The sequence below is a fragment of the Falco peregrinus genome, chromosome 2, assembly GCF_023634155.1.
Source record: "Falco peregrinus isolate bFalPer1 chromosome 2, bFalPer1.pri, whole genome shotgun sequence".
NCBI lineage: Eukaryota > Metazoa > Chordata > Aves > Falconiformes > Falconidae > Falco > Falco peregrinus.
Window position 1 is genome coordinate 105,028,138 of NC_073722.1, and position 16,244 is coordinate 105,044,381.

At 44.8% G+C, this 16,244-nt stretch overlaps 1 protein-coding gene across 5 annotated transcripts in view; it reads left to right on the forward strand.

Annotated features, from left to right (window-relative positions):
* Positions 1-16,244, forward strand: part of COL26A1 (collagen type XXVI alpha 1 chain) — a 195,283-nt gene that overhangs the window by 122,762 nt on the left and 56,277 nt on the right. For 4 of the 5 annotated variants that reach the window (XM_055796739.1, XM_027790969.2, XM_027790966.2 and 1 more), the window contains one exon: positions 13,207-13,248. The exons of the other annotated variant lie outside the window; for it this stretch is intronic. In XM_055796739.1, coding sequence (XP_055652714.1) covers positions 13,207-13,248 — 42 coding nt within the window. The remainder of the gene's footprint in view (positions 1-13,206; positions 13,249-16,244) is intronic. 5 annotated transcript variants of the gene reach the window in all.

Below are 16,244 nucleotides of genomic sequence, written 5' to 3' on the forward strand. Positions count from 1 at the left end.
ACATCATTAACTCAGTTAATATAAAACTTTATATTCATATGCTCACAATGGGAGACTTGTCTGTTGAGCTGATGGTAAAAGGGGGTGGATCCGGCCTTGGTGTAAATTGGCATGTTTCCATCTTGAACGTGTCAAAATATTCACTGGCCTTTTGTGTGGTTTTGACCAGGCCAGGAGATCCTCAGTCCTGGGGGCAAGCATGACCTTTTCCTCTTAGCCTTTCAGGTGAAGATACAACAGAGGATGTAAAATTTGTTGCTAGCCGTATAGGTCGCAAGTAGCTTGAAGAAACTCAAAATGAAATTTCCAGATCCTTTTGATGCACTGGTGACTGCTTTCAGGCGCTTTGTCTCTTTCCTGTGTTCTGAACTCTGAGCTGTTCATTAAAAGGGAAGAAAGAAAAAGCAGTTTCCTCTAGTTAAGGCACTTAATCATATTTCTCTGAGCCACAGATGCAACCCCCTGAATGGCCTGTTGAATTTGAGACTCTTAGCTCTCCCTGGAGGATATTAGGGGATCATCGTTCACACATCTAGCTTCTGTAATGATGAATGGGATTATTAGAGAAAATCCCCTTGTGCATCGGTGAACCTAAAATCATGTGGTTCTTCTGCCTATGCATTTAGACTCCAATTCACAAAATAAAACAGCTGGACTAATTTAGGCAAGGCCAAGTTATCTGGGGGAGGGGTACATTATAATTTGCTAGCAAAGTGGCCCTAGCTTGGGCAGCATTTTGTGGTTTGTCTGAAATTGAGGTCATCTTGGTTTATGTGGGGGAAGGTTGTCACAAAAAATGTTTTGAATAATGATTGTTTTTAAAGTTCATGTCAGTGTTCTTGTATGACGCGTGACTTTGTGGCAAAACTTTCCTTCTGAAATTGTTCACAGTGTGCTCAGAACACCCCATGTCCTTGCCAATGCTAAACATAATCGCTTGTTAATTGAAAAATGATGAGGGAAATTGGTAGCCCTCTATAGAATGAAATATTCCACGGACATCTGGTGTTAGATGCATGTATCCAAGGGGTGTGAAATAAGAAAGCAATTGTCTGTGTCCCCAGGGCACTGTAACCCTGTCAGTAATATTTTGTTTTTGTTCAGGGAATGTGGCAGGGAAGGGTGCCTTCAGTTTTGAAAAGCATGGGCAGTGTTAGTGTTGAGGTTGAGGATTCTCCTACCTGCGCTGTGTGAGCAAGTGTTGAGAACACATTGTCTGGTGCTAAGGCTGATGGAAATGGAGCAATTTGTCCCACCCCAATATAAACAGGAGGTGGCTGGGCAGATATTTCAGCCGCTGCCTAACTGAAACATCAACCGAGCTTCAGAGATTAAAAAAATGTAATTTACCCTCCTGTAAGCAGAATGAGAATTCCATATGCATTCCCATCCCATGATTTTGAGTTAATCTTCCACTGGCCTGTGATTTCTGAGGAGCTATAGATTGAATCCAGGCACGCTAGCTAGCTAAGTCTTATTTCTGAGTGGGGGGTATTTTTTTTTTTTAATTTTCTTTTTCCTTTTGATTTCCTTCAATACCAAAGGGCAAATGGATTCTAGGGCACTATTTAAAATACTGCTACTAATAATAACAACCTAACATGTGTGCTATTTGCCAAAAGTTGAGAATCAGCGATGGTGAAAGATGAAACTGCCCCAAGTTTCTTGGCAAAAGTGATGTAGGCAAATATTTCAAAGGTCATTTCAATTTTGAAATTTGCTTCCTTGGAGATTGTGCTGTGGTAACGTTTGCCTTCTAGATGTTATCAGAGAAGGGCTGGAATTTCATAGTAATTGAAATTAAAGAATTTTAGTATGTGGAGTCTGGCCGTTGAAGATATCCCCTGTCCTGCTGTTCTCATTAGCCTTGCTACTCTTAACAGGCATTTGCTGCTCAGTCCAGTTACAGCATTTCTCGGTCTACGTGTTACATTGCAAGCTCAAAATGATTCGGTTGTCCCCATCCACTGATAACACGCTTGACTCTTGTCCTGTTTGTCATCTGTTGGCCCTTCAACATACACTTTTGTGGTTTTACATTTAAAACAATAAAAAAAGCAACTTTCAGCTTTGCTTGTGTACTAATTGACTTTGCCAGTTAAATAGTGTTCTGTTATTTAACAGCAATGTTTCAGTAGCACCGAGAGACCACTCAGACCAGGGCCCTGTGTAAGCGCTGAGCAAACTCGCAGATACGGCAGGGCCTGCCAGATGGCAGCTTGTGCAGCTGTCAGCATTCCCTTTCTTGCGTGGGAATAAAGGAGACCCTGAAGAAGTGCTGCTCTGATAGATTTGGCGAAAGGTATCTTGTGTAAGGAACAGTTACTAACAGTTGAAACCTCTTCTTTCCCAGCCTTATTTCTGCTCTCCATCGCAGGGCTACCCAACTGGTGTTTTCTGGTACCAGCTGAGTATCTGCCTCGAGCTCTGCTTGTTTTTACTGTGCTTCCCTGAGCAAAGCTTCTGCCGAACGTGCTTGCCCCTGGTGCTGTGTGCCACCTTTGCTGGTGGTGCGGGAGCTGCTGTCCTGACAGACTGGATGAGTGGGCTGCAAGGTGGAACAAGGGGTCTGGGACGTGATTAGGAGCTGGTGTTGCTGTTCCAGACTTTGATTGCCCTGCTCTGGTTGGGACTGGGGGGGGCGGGACGGGACTTGCTTGCTTGTTTGAGCACAGGGCTGGGTTTTGGAGAGCTTAACAGAAGGTTGTACGCTGCCTGATTGCTTCCCCAGGTTCTGCGCAATAGATTTCTTTTTCATGCTGAGAACAGCTTGTAAAGGCTTTGAGTCTGCTGTAGCTGAAGGGGACCAATGTTGGAAAACAAGTATCTTCTTCAGTTTTCTGTGCACCTTTTGATGCTATCCTAATTTTAATGTTGCATAATACAGTTGCAGAGTATAAAACTTTGTTGTTGTTATTAGATGAGTTCAGCAATTCCAACTTTATCCGCTATTTCTAGTCTTGAATTCTGACCTGTAGCTTACTGAGTGAGCAGGAAGGCTGTAACCCAAGCACTAGTAGGGATTTTTTTGGTGCTTTTTACATGTGCAGCTATCTTGAATCTCATTGCCACTCTCGGGAGCGGCATCTTGAGAGTGGCTCCTGGTGTGTTGTGCTCTTGCAGCTCGCTGCCTCTCCTTGGGGTGTCTTGTACCTGAGGGAGGGGGAAGTGAAGTCTCTTTTTGTTGGTAAAATGGCTTGTGTGAAAGCTTTAGCTGGGAGAATGGCCTTTTGTAAGAGGCCATGAAAGGAAATGGCTGCTAGTTGACCCATTCTTCTAGAATTCATCAAGTGGCTACTCTGATCTCCAAATCAGAACTGGAGTGCCTGTTTCTCTGAGCAGATGAAAATACCCCAGGGTACGGTCAGATTTCTAAGAAGTTTCAACACCTACTTACCGTGTTTCTTTCCTTATCTCCCTCCAGCAGTCGGAGGTCGTGTGGAACACCCTTTTTCATGCACTTGAGCCGCAGATTGAAAAACCCACTGCAGTAGATTGTGAGCAGGTTTCTGTTTTGACTTTCAATTTATATCGCTGAAGACAAATTTTATTAGTAAAATCTTGGGCAACTCAGCAGTGGATTTTTAGGCTCTGACTGGGTGCCTGGAGCTGCATTTCTTTGAACTGTCTTTTAGAGGAACTGCAGCTGTATAAATGGATGAAGACTGTGGAAAGAAACTATAAATATGGCTTTATTAAGGTGGGTTTTTAAATCAAAGTGACTTTTTGAAATATTTTAATGAACCTTAAAAACTCTTTTTCCAGTTCTTTCCAACAGCTATACGCAGCTATATTACTTTTCAGCAACGGGGAGTGTGTGTGTGTGTGTTATCAAGGGAGCTGTGGTGTTGCCTATATGGCAGTAGATGGGGCAGTGCATTTTCCGAGAGATTTTTAACTTTGACTGGGTAGACAACTTAAAATGACTGGGAGCTAGCGTGCCTCTTCTGCTACTAATTTTCATGATGCAAAATGTAGGTGGGATTTATGGGCTAGGCAGATACTACTGGGATGGTGTTGGGGTTGAGGGGTGAGGAATCTGTGGGTGTTTGAGACATTTCCTGCTACCCTCAGCTTTTTTTTCGGTGGGCAGCGGTGAATTGTGCCTTACCAGGAATGTGACAGACTCACTCAATATAAGTTTTCTTGCTAGAATTTAATTGAACACAACGATTTAGCACATAAAAAATGTGCTAGCAGAGCTTGACGATGGTTTAGTGCCTTCTATTCCCTTCACGTTCTTGTCACAGATGGTTTAGACTCTGTTTGCTTAAGTACGCGTGGCAGGTGTATGAAGTCCACAAGCCAACTGGTACTTTGAGTTGGCTGTCCTGGGATTAACGTGGGTTCAGTAAGCACCGCTGAGCCCTTGTTTCCTTAGCAGCTGGGAGCTAATGAAACTGTAGAAGAAGCTAGGGCTTCGCATCAGAAAAGACATGTCCATTCTGGCTTAAACACAGCTCCATCTCTCCACGTCTCCAGAGTTGGCTTCGGTGAAAACCAAAGAGACTTAGACTGAAACGGGGCAGCTGAAACAGTAGGGCAAGGGATGGGAGGGGGGGGAAATGGGTTGTCATGGAAAAGTCAGGGCTAAACCACTGGCAGTTCTGTCTTCCTTATTCTCCCCCGTAAGGGCGTGTCTTTGAGGAGAACACTGGACAAGGTTCTCCACTGAAGCCCAAGGCCATAGCCTGAAGGAAATGGTTCAAATAGTCCAAAGAGAGTAAAAATAGCTGTGATGGAAGCGGTTTTCCTCTCGGCACAGACACAAGGGTATGTGCACATGTTTACGCATCTGTGTAAATGAATGTGTAAAAGCAAAGGCACTGGAGTACATCATCCAGAGGTGGTCTCAGCTAGGATTTCCAGTCAGCAGAGCCTGACATGAAAAGGCTTTGTAGCAACCACAGTGCTCTGTTTCAGGAGGCAGAGGTGTTCCAGATACACTGTACCATCATGGTAAAAATGCCTTTGTTTTTTGGCACAAAGGTAACTACCCATTTTTTTATTCCAAGTGTCACATTTTACCCGCCTGCAGTTTTCCTGCTTGTGTGTTTTGGCTTTTGACCAGGACCTCGGGCTATGTGTGCTCATCTGGTTTTGATAAAACATTGAACTTAGACAATACATCTTCTTGGACATTTCTTCCTGTTAGATTCAAGTGTGATACAAAGCAACCAGTACTTGATCAGTAGCAGACACTGTTTTTTATCAAGCATTGTTGGCTGTTCATTAGCCATGAAAGGGTTGTAGGGGAAAACGTGCCACAGCACAGACCAGTACAGGTGATGCTTCCTCTTCAAAGTGCTCTTTTAGCCACTTGAGCAGAGCCCTAGGCTGCAAAGCGTGGTGCCCTTTTGAAGTCCATATTCACATACTACCCTTTAACATCTAAGTTATTTAGCTGGTGTTTATCTTGCTTCTTTTACAGTCTTGTTAGTCTGCTAAGAGAGAAAAATGATCATGAGGTATTGAACAGTGGCAGATGAATGGGATTAGCAACCTCATTAAAAACCACCTCCTCATCCTGACATTTAGGTAGCATTTAGTGACACAAAAATTTGCAATGCAGTAATACATTGGGTAAAAAGCTGGGTAAAAATAGCTTTTCTCATGGTCCACCCAAGGAGCATATGTGACCTCTATTACTATAGTGAGTCTGTCAGCCTCCATAATGCACTCTAATATACCTAATATATGGGAGGAAAGCATGTACCACATCCGCGTTTAGTAGGCAGTGAGCTAATACATGAAGAAAGGTAGTTCATCTGCCTGCCTGCCTACCTGGGCATCTAGCACTCATTTACACCAAGTTGTCTAGGCTGCCCCAAGGAGGAGGGGGCAGTGGGAGTAGGAGGGAGAAATGGAGGTATCTTTAGAGGGTTGAGCATCCCTGCCTGATTCGCATGCCTGGCTTGGACTACGGTGTATTTCCACATGATACAGCGCTGTGTTGGTGATGCTGAGTGACCTTGGGGTGATTGCTATCTCTGTGTGTTAGCACCATCCCGCATAAAGAAACTGCCTTAAGTCCGGGTACCAGTGTTGTGCCTGCCAGCACAGCACTGCGCGTAGCCTAGTCTGCCAATGTGAGCGCAACGAGCTGCTGGTGGGGGTCACCTGCTTGTAATCTCAGGGTAACAGCCTGCTCATAGCCCTTCCTATCAGCCTGTATTTTCCGTTCTGTCGTACTGCTAGGCATACGGTGTCCAGCTCCTAGCAAGAGCGGCTTGTGTGTGGGAGCATGCGAGTGAAATGGGTGATGGGTGACACTCCATGGAAGCTATCCAATGAAGTTGTTTCTTCTGCTGTCAGAAAACCCGTGTTGCACAGGAGCATAAAAGATACTCAGACTTACAGACCACCGTTGTTGGCGGTTTTAGCCTGACCTCAGGATCTGACAGACGTGCGAAGGAGGCTGGGAGGCATCGCGTGGACCTCTTTATGCTCAGCTTTTTTATCTCTTTATATCTCATCTCCCTTCCTTCATCCGGTGGACTAAGATGAAAGTTGCATGCATCCCTCTGCAAGCTTCCTGATAGATCCAATTAAAATACCTCATTCTTCCAGCATATGTGCGGGTTGAGCCATTGAACCTATTCAGCTGGAGGGTTATGATCCTGGAGCTTTTTTCTGTCTTGTTTCTGGGATTGCGGGTATTCAAAACTGAGACTGAACACAAACTTTTATGGGGAAGGCTGGTAGAACTTAAAATGCTATTCAGTTTTCAGCAAATTTTTACTCAACATGGAATTGAATCTTGCAATCTTAAATACTGTGCTCCAGTAAATAAATGTGGTAGAATCCCATTTAATTTGTATGAGTTGCACCCCCTAAAATCCTCTAGGCTATTTGAACAGCTTACAAGCCAAAAACCAGAGCTTTTTTTTCCCTAATTTTCCAGCTGTGCAAATCCATCCTTGGATATTAAAAATACTAAGTCTTGTTATACATTTCCTGTCTCCTGTATCTTGACCAATTTGCTAGAATTATCAAAGATCTGGTTCTCAGAGTACTGCAACTAGCAAGAGTTTTTTTTCATCATATTTTAATCCTCAAAGGTAAGAGATAATTCTCAAAGTAAGAGTTGACTACAGTTTTCTCAGTGACACTGAAACACACGATATACCCCTATTAGATCTGTCTCCAGGTCCTGAGATTAGAAGGCAGCCAACAATGTTCATTAATGATACATAGGATGAGGGAGGAATCCTGCTTATACTCCCTGTATTGATTGTTCCACTGATTATAATGAGATTTTATTTTTGCTGGTACCATATGTATATGGAACAAGAAGAAATACACAACAGAGGTTCTATTTTTTTTTTTTGAAGCGTCACTCATCTAAGCCATCTCTGATTTAAAAAATGAAGTTGCTTTTACAGAAACCATACAAACCCGTTGTCAAGACTTATATGAAATACTGTTGTGTCCTAATAATAACTTCTAGCTGAAAAATCTTGGCATCCTGCAGTTTAGGAAAGGGTTTTAAAATTCACCTTCAGTTTTTGGGCAACAGGCATAACATGTGGCTCTGTTTAGGAGCTATTTTCGTTAAAGCTTGACAATACAGGATGATAAAATACAGCTGCATTGTTTAAACTTTCAATTTAATTTCTGGTTTGTGTCCAAGTTGTTTCATCAATATGGCGCCATTCATTTCAAAACAAAGCTCTTGGAAGGGTCTCCCTTACCCCACCATTGATCAAGAGGGTGTTAAAATGTAGATCCTAATTATGTTCCTGGCCTGTTTGGAATTCCAAAATTGGATTTTTACAACTATCAAATTTGCAATCAGGGTAACTTTCCATGACAATTAGTCAGAATTATTAGAGCTTTTGCTGCCAGGGAGTTATAACTAATGGTGGTGGTTCACTTTTCAAGGCTCTCTAAGTGTCAAAGGCAACATATATCTTATAGAATAGCCATTTGACTACAGCCTTGTCTATACTTAATTGCACCCAAATGTCTACTACTGTTACAGCCATTTTTATTCAGCCTCCAGGGCTGAGTTGTTGTCACAACCTCTGCTGCAGGCTCTGCAGATACAGTTAACTGCTGGGTTATGTCTTGTTGCAAAACGGGACTCGTAAAATTGTGACAGGAGAAAGTTCATCCTTGAATGTGATGAAGCTTAGCCTAGTAGGGGCTGGTGCTCAAAAGGCTATTCATGCTGCTGATCTTGGTCAGTTATTGCTTTGAATCTTTAAAATGAGCCAAACACAAATATCTAGACAACCAGTCTGGATGAATGCTATCTTTTCTCAGTCTGACTAATGCTTTAACAGTTAAAGCACTTACCTGTGTATGTAACACATAACGTGTGCTGAACTTGAGATGTTTGCCCTATCAGGACTTTTTGATATAGCTCTACAAAAGTAAAAATAAAATAAAATAAAATTAGGGGGGGGGGGGGGAGGGGGAGAAGAATAAAACAGCTGCAACAACAAAGACAAATCCAAAGATGTGTTACAGCTAAGATATCTACCCTATGCTGTCGTCTTCACTGTAGACCAGGATTTTGCAGACACATGGTACTTTAAGCTGAACGCTGATGCAGGAGTGTATGTGCTCGCAGGAGAGCAAACACCTGCAGGAAACCTGGTGTGCAACAGCTATTTTAGAGGCATCTGTTCAAGATGCAGATGACCACCTGTGGGCCTGCTGATGTCAACAGATTTTTTCATCAACTTCAAGCTCTAGATCAAGTGCTAACTCTTAAGAGTGCTGTGCAGAAAACGTCCATGTGTTTGCCTTTACATTGAGCTAAATGAGCCATGTTCCAGTGGCCGTTAAAATTTACCCCTTTGCCATGCCTGCTGCTCATCCCACCCCTGCACTGCCCTTTCTGTTCCACTGACTCAAGCATTTCTGCAGCCACATGGTTTAAGGAATTGATCTCCCTGAGAAATAAGAAGTTAGTTTTTTCAGATTAGGTTGTTTTCCACCTCTCTCCGATCTGGTATACTGTCCGTCTGTGAGGTGCAGACATGCTCATTCTAAAAACAACGGTGGCGACTTCCTAAACCAGTTAAGCTTAAGTAGTAGTGCTACCTGATATCAAACCGCCACCTCTGCTTCTACAGAAAGCCAGAGCCTGCCTTTTGTTTTTAACACGTACCTAGAACATCTCTGTGTCCACTTGCACACCTGAATTGTCGTGTTAACGTTTTTGACAAAAAGATCTGGAATATAGGTGTATTGATACAGGCTCTGACTTGTTCAAACCTCTAGTCCTGCAGAAAGTTTTCCCTGGAAGAAAGAGGGAGTGTAATCAATTTTGTTTAATTAAATCAACCTAAACTAATTGTCAGCTAATAAAATAGTGTTGGTCAGCTCATAAAACAGAAATGAAGATTAAAAGAGTAGTGCCATGAACAGGTGGTAACTCTGTTTCCAAGTTAGACCACATTACTCTCTGGCACAGGATCTCTGAGAATACCTCATATTCTAGGTTTTTTTTATAAAAAAAAATGTTTATGAAACTTATAAAATATAGGGCTCATTTTATAACCAATTTTCTATCTCACCTGCCAAGAGCAGTGGGGGTTGAGCCAGCAGAAGGCGGATGCTGAGTTTTAGGCAGCTGTCCAGAAGTGGATTCCCTGCGCAGGGCTGTGGAATAAATTTCTACCTTTGACTGGCCTTTCTTTTGCAATTCTTGTGATTTAGTTTTTTCTTTCTTGTTGCTGTTACAGAAAAAAGCTTGTAAACATTTTTTTGATGTCATTGATCTTGACCTGGCACTGTTGTGCAAAGGGAGAAGCTTCCTATGCCACAGTGTGGATGCTGTTTAACTCTAGATGGAGCTTGAGTTAGTAACGGGATCCCTCTGGGTTTGGCCCTTGGTATTTCTGTTGACTCTGCAGTTCTTGCAGAAGGCATAAAACATTTATCTCATTTTAACTGGAAAGGACTAAACTGGAATCTTTATCTGCTCCTCAAAGTAGAAGCAGAACTTGGTGCTTTGTAGTTGCTGTTAATGGTGGAATAATGAAAGAAAATTTATTGCATAGTGGTTATTATATTGTTTAGTTAATAGTGCAAAACTAAGTGGTTCTGAGAATTTTGTTATGGCTTGCAGTTAGCTTGAATGCTCTGTAGTGATGGAAGGCTTTTGGCACCAGAGTGGCTTGTTGCACTGTCTGTGACTTATATCTCATACCCATTTTCTGTGACCACTCATTCCCAGAAATCTCTCGCAGGATGCACTTGGTTGCTCTTCTGTTAAGTCCTCAGACCTGGTAAGGCACTGAAAGATTAGATTAATTTTCTTCCACATCAGTCCTCCTCTTGCATAGAGTTCAGTGACAGAACGGCGTGCTGCATCGACGCAGCTCTTTGGGGTTCTGGCTGCAGTGACAATCTCAGTTAAAAGAGGATGTTTCAGGAGAACTCCCCACGTAAGTGCTTCAGCTGTGAGTGTACAAGACACGTGCTGTGTGGCCTTGTAGCCCTCCAGCATCTTGTCTGGGGGCTTGACTTGGCTTTAATTTTCTGTCACATATTGCTTTGGGACCTCAGGTTGGCCAGACTTGGCCTTAGGGTTTTAAAAAGTGTAGCTCAGCCCTTGCTCCTCTGCGCTCCTCTTGCATTTGATGTGCCCTTCCCTGACATGGAGGGCAGCTGCTGCAGTCCGAGACAACTTAATTTCTAGGCTCTTTGAGACCTGCTTGTGATGCTTTCTTTAGCAGCTGACCTGGATAATTGAGCTTTGCTCTGCCTCATCTCAGAAGGTGAAGGATAGGAGCTCCCCTAGCTGGCTGTCCTGGGCAGGTGGGGAAGGTACTAGAGCTGCATCCCAATCCTCACTTGCCATCGTGTGTCTGCTGTAGCAGAGGCAGGGAGTGGAGTGGTTTTGACTTGTCTTCTGTGAAGCAGGGCACTACTATGGCTTAAGACAGATGTATAATAAGAAGTAAAAGAGTTAGAGACCCATCACATTTGAAAGGATCAGGAGCGGGACTATCTGGAGAGAGGTGTCGGTGGGAGGCCAAGACTCCCCTGTGTGGGTCCTGCTGACTTTGTTTGGAGGTTGCAGCTGCTGCTCACATAGGAGCAAAACTGGTCCTGGCCATGCAACAGGAAAGTTTCAATAAGTACTGTATTTTCTATCTTTGTGCTTATAGTAATGCTTTGATCCAGCCAGGCTGCTGCCCTGGCTTAGGATGTGTCCCAGGTCCCCACTTGCGTGCTCTCTCCTGTGCAGCCAGGGGTGAGGTTGCAGTACATGCTGACATAGCTTGGAGCCTGCTGGCGCTGGTAACACTGGCAGGAGAGGCTGTGGCATGGCCATCACCTTCTCCATATGGCGTTTTCTAGCAGCAAGCAGTGTCGTCCAGCTCCCTCTACTTCGAGTTGGTAGGACTAGAAGCACTGCAAGTGGTGTAGCACGTGATGTGGTTGCTCATTTGAGCAAAGCCATGGTGGGAGTTTATGGGAACGTGCCCTTGGGTCCCTGACCTGATTTATCCCATCCGTGCCGAATGAGCATCATTTGAACTTCAAATTTTGGATTAAACCAGCTGAAAAGATTCTTCACATGGGCAATCCTGTGAGGGGTGTGGGGGCAGGTCCCTCTGGGACAGAATTTCTTTAAGAAAAATGGAGTAAGATAGGGTTGGTGTTCATCCAGGGCAGTTTTCTGTTCGTCCACACATCCCATGCTTGCCCAGCGTTATGGAAGCAGCTGCTGGGAGTCACACCAGCAGCCAAGTCTCTATTTACTTCCCTCAATGGACAGGTCTAGAAGGAACGTAATGCTGTGACCGTGGGACCGGACTTGGCCCGCTACCACTGCTTGTGTGCTTTAAACCTTGAGGTGACACAGAAGAGCTGGAGGAATATTAAAGCATCAGTCCTCCAAAGAAATCTGTGTAGGTTTTAGTGAGTGTTTGAGGGTCTTAAGGGACTCCAGGCAGGCCTTGTCCAGATTTGCACTGGTGTGATTGCACCAACATCTCCTGTTCCTCCCAGCGAAGATGAGTAGGAGGACAACAAGCAAGCCTGTGGTTCAGCTTTCTAGGCATACGCACAAAGCCATCTAGGACCCCAAACTTAACAAAAACCACATTCAAAGCAATTATCTGATCTTGTTTGTTTGTTTTTAATGTGATGTTTCGAGACACTGGTACAACAAACACGCTCTTGTAAAATCTTGTAACAGTTGTTTGTAGTTAGTATCTTCAAGATGATTTTATGTGTGCTGATCATGACTAATGCACATCACTGCAGTATGACCGTTATCCTCCAGTGCTGTGGGATTTTTTTGGTACAAAAACAATTATTTCTTCAGTTTGTTTAACATTTTTCCTTTTTTTACCCTTCTGTGCAAGAAAACACAGATACTGATTTGCTCATATATTGTGCTTTCCAGCTGAAAGTGCTTTGTGGTTCACAGACTTAAATAATTAGGTCTTCGCAGACCTCAGAGTGGTTTACCAAGGCAGTTGGAGTAGTTGTCTCTGGTTTTGCACATGGAGATAGAAAAATCTCTAGAGACAAGGTAACTGGCTCAGCTCACAAGCTGGCCCTGGCATTGCTGGGGGCAGACACCCCCTCTGAGGTGTACTCTGGTTTTCTAAACATTAGGAGATGCTGCTGTGCCTGTACTGTTAAAGGCCTCCCCCCCTCTCACCTTGATTCTTTCTCTTCTTATTGTCACAAACTTGCCTTTCAGCATAGGTACCAGCCTCTGGGAAGGTGCCGGGTTCTTCTTCCCACGGCTCAGCCAAAGTGACAGCAGCTGCTCTCCCTTCTTGAACCTGGGACCATTTTTTCCCCATAGCGTGCAGTTGAGGCAATGCCTGCCGTTATCCAAAAAAAACCCCAAACCTGACCCCAAGCCCCTTTTTACATTCAACCAGAATGGATTGCTTCAGCCTGTTTCATTCAGTAGGTTTTTCTGTGGTTGTATTTCTTGGAAGCATCATCTCCACTAGAGGCACGGGGCTCTTTTACAGGCTTATTTCAGCACTTTGAGAGCACGAGTGTGTCCGTCTGTGCATGCATGTCTTGCTGTGGGTGGGAAGGGGGGAAGTGCTGGCAAGAGTGCAAACGAGCTGAGTGGGGAGAGCGAAGGCGCTTTCATTCCTTACCAAGTTTTGCTCCACAAGCTGAGTAAACTTTTTCTCTGCTGAACCAATGCTGTGCAGGGCGAGGGTTTGACACATTCCCAGTGATAATTGCCTTGTCTCCCCCCCGCAGGTTCATCTGGCCGCCAGCACGGTTACTTTTCCAACCGGGACCGTAAGTGGGCAACACGAACATCACGGAAAAGCAGAGCCTAAGAGCAAAATGGGGTGCACTCCTGGGTGGGGGGCTGTGGCAAGCAGGGATGCCCTTTGCTTGTGGGGGGAAGCGTAGGGGAGGGGGGCTTGTCTGTGAGTCTCTGCCTGCTCTTTGCCTCAGTTTCCCTCAAGTATCTAGAGGGCAAGGAAGAGGGGAGCTGGAAATGCCCTGCTCCTCTCAAGTTCAGGGAATTGCCCAGTCAGCACCCAAGGAGCACCTGGGAGGGCCACCCTGCTTGCGCTTTCCTCGCTTTTGCCTGGTGTCGGTGTCTGAGAGGGGACACCAGGCTCCGCAGACCTTGGGTCTGTCCCAGGGTGCCTGTCATGCTCTCCTCCTCGCAATTAAAACTCACTCCCCTGTTTTCCCTGACCTGCTCGTGCTCCTCATCAGTCTTGGGGGGTGGTATGTTGCGGAGAGCCAGAAAGGGGGTCAGCTTGTTGAGGTGAGTGCTGCTGAGCGCTCAGGGGGAAGGTGGCTGTGACCTTGTTTGCAATTGCAGGCTCTGCTGTGAAGAGAGGGGTTTGCCAGCCGCTGCCTGGTATCTCATGTCCAAGTGTTTCTGTGACACTTGTGCTGGTGTCTCTGAACAGCCTCCCCTGAGAACTGAAATGGTTTTAAAGATTGAAAGTAAATGAGAGCTTATTTGTTGCTTGCTGGTGCGTGAACTGTATGTCTCCAAACTGATGGTAAAATGGCTTGGAAGTGCTCTGGTGCCAGTGCAAAAGCCCAACTTAAAAGGTTTTAAACTCAACCATATATCTCCAATGATGGTTAATCAATAAGAAGCAGGAATTTACATGGGAGTCTTTGTACCTGATGGCCATGTGCAGGTTTTATGGAAGATGAAAATCGTGGGACCTTTGAAGAAGCACATATGCTGAGCAGACGAGTTACTCCAAAGGGCAGGTTCTGTGAAAGCAGCGGTATGCGAGGGCATGAAGAGCTCATGCTGATCTGCCTCTCTACTCTCCTTGCTGAGCACACACTCAGCAGAAAAATGAGCATCCCTTAGCCCAAAAGCTCCTATGAAGCCTTAAATTAGGATAAGCATCTGTCTTTCTGCCCCACCCTCTATCGGAGACGTGCTTCACGCTCTAGCTGTAGTTCATCTCTCTTTGTGCGCTCTGCCCATGGATGTTATGGATGTGCTTCTGATTCCTCATTAACCGCAGTCGTTCAGCATAGCATTAGTCGTTCATCCCAGGCACAGCTGGAGTGGGCAGTAGTGGGGCAGGGCAGAGACAGCAGCCTCGGAAGGACCTGCCTCAGATCTGCAGCACTGCATCCCTTGGGTGGGACCCTGCACCTGAAGATGCCCAACACCTATTCCCAGCACTCGCTGTGGAGACCAGAGAGCACTGGGAATGCATGATGACTTCAGGTCCTTCCTTGAAATTCTTAGTTCTTACTGTAACAGGGGGAAAAAAAATCGATGTGTGAACAGAGAAATCAGTCCCAGTCCTTGTGGGAGAGAAGGATCCTTCAGTTCTGGTTTCTATCCTCATTCTCTTTCATATTCTCTTCCATAGTTGGGGATGCTGTTGCTTACTCCTCTCCATTACTTGGGCATGCCCTAGTATTGACCCTCATATTGGAATTGCCATGCAGAGGAACTAAATGACATGTTCAAGGACACGTGGGAAAGTGTTGTGTCAGCAGGAATTACATCTAAATCTTCTGCAATCCTTGTTATTGGTCCCAACACAGGCCACTCTCGTTTCTGGTTTGTCTTTTATAAGTGGTGATTTGTTTACTTGGTCCCTCCCCGCTTTGTGCTTCAGTTTCTCCCTTGGTGGCCATGCCCTTTTCAACATATGCCCCGTTCAGTGTCCACAGAGGGCAGGATTAGTCCTGCCCCCTGTACATCATGGCCCTCTGAGGAGACAAGATACTGAATTATTTTAAAATGTGGCTTACTCCGTTGCGCGCTTCTGTGCACCTTTAAGGTTTTATCCAGGCAAAATCTTAACTAATGCCGTTGTTCTGCTAACCTGAGAATGGGCATTAGAGGATATTGGCAGGGGTTTTGTAGGGATTTTTTTTCACTGTGCAAGGGATCCTCCTTGTCAGCAATTTGGGCTAGGATTCCTCTAGTTGTCCTGTGCTTGAAGATGTTTCCTTGTATGATTTGCTCTTAGTCATTTAGCTTCCAAACAATACACTGATTTTTAGGAGGTAGGATAAACGCTTTGGAAGAAGCAAGGCAGAGATGTTTTGCTCCTGGTGTGGCTGGGACTTGCTGTCTGAGGTCTGGGGAGGGGGAGAAGACTGTTCTGAAAAGAACAATGAAACACGTAGTAGGGATTCCACAACTTCCTTGGAGACTAGATAGAAAAAAATTGTGCAGCGTAGGGTGTATGTGGCACCACATGGCATGAGGATTTGCTCTTCTCTCTTTTGGAAGTAAACATGCCAGATAATAAAGAACAGGTAGACCTGAAGGCAGGAGCACTGTAAGATCAGCTCCTTCCAGCTGCAATTCAGTAACTCTGATATAGGCAGGACCAAGAGGGCATAATGGAGAACTAAAAATTAGGTCTGTTTTAAGTTGCAGGAGAGATCTGACTGCAAATGCTTTTCTGTCTTTTCAGGGTAAAGAAACTGAAAATTTTCTAATGCAAGTGCCTGGATTGATTGAATTTTGTCATGGGCTTTTTCTACCCCTTGGTGATCTGCATCCCAGCATCTTGGGAATGTCACTCCAGGCATCTGGCCCACAGTCTTGGGCAAGGTGGGAAGGTAGTACGGCATTAGGCTTATGTATTGGAAGCGCTTCAGAAGCGTGAGTCGCTTCTGTATTTCTAGAAAGTATAGCAAAGGCTGTCTGTTTTCTGTAACACTGTGACGTTCCTCATAGGCTCATAAGCACTACAGCACAGAGAGATCTGCAGATGCTTCTGGCCGCGCTCAGGCACTTCCAACCCTACCCAAGGTGGGTGTCTCTGCCTGGTGTT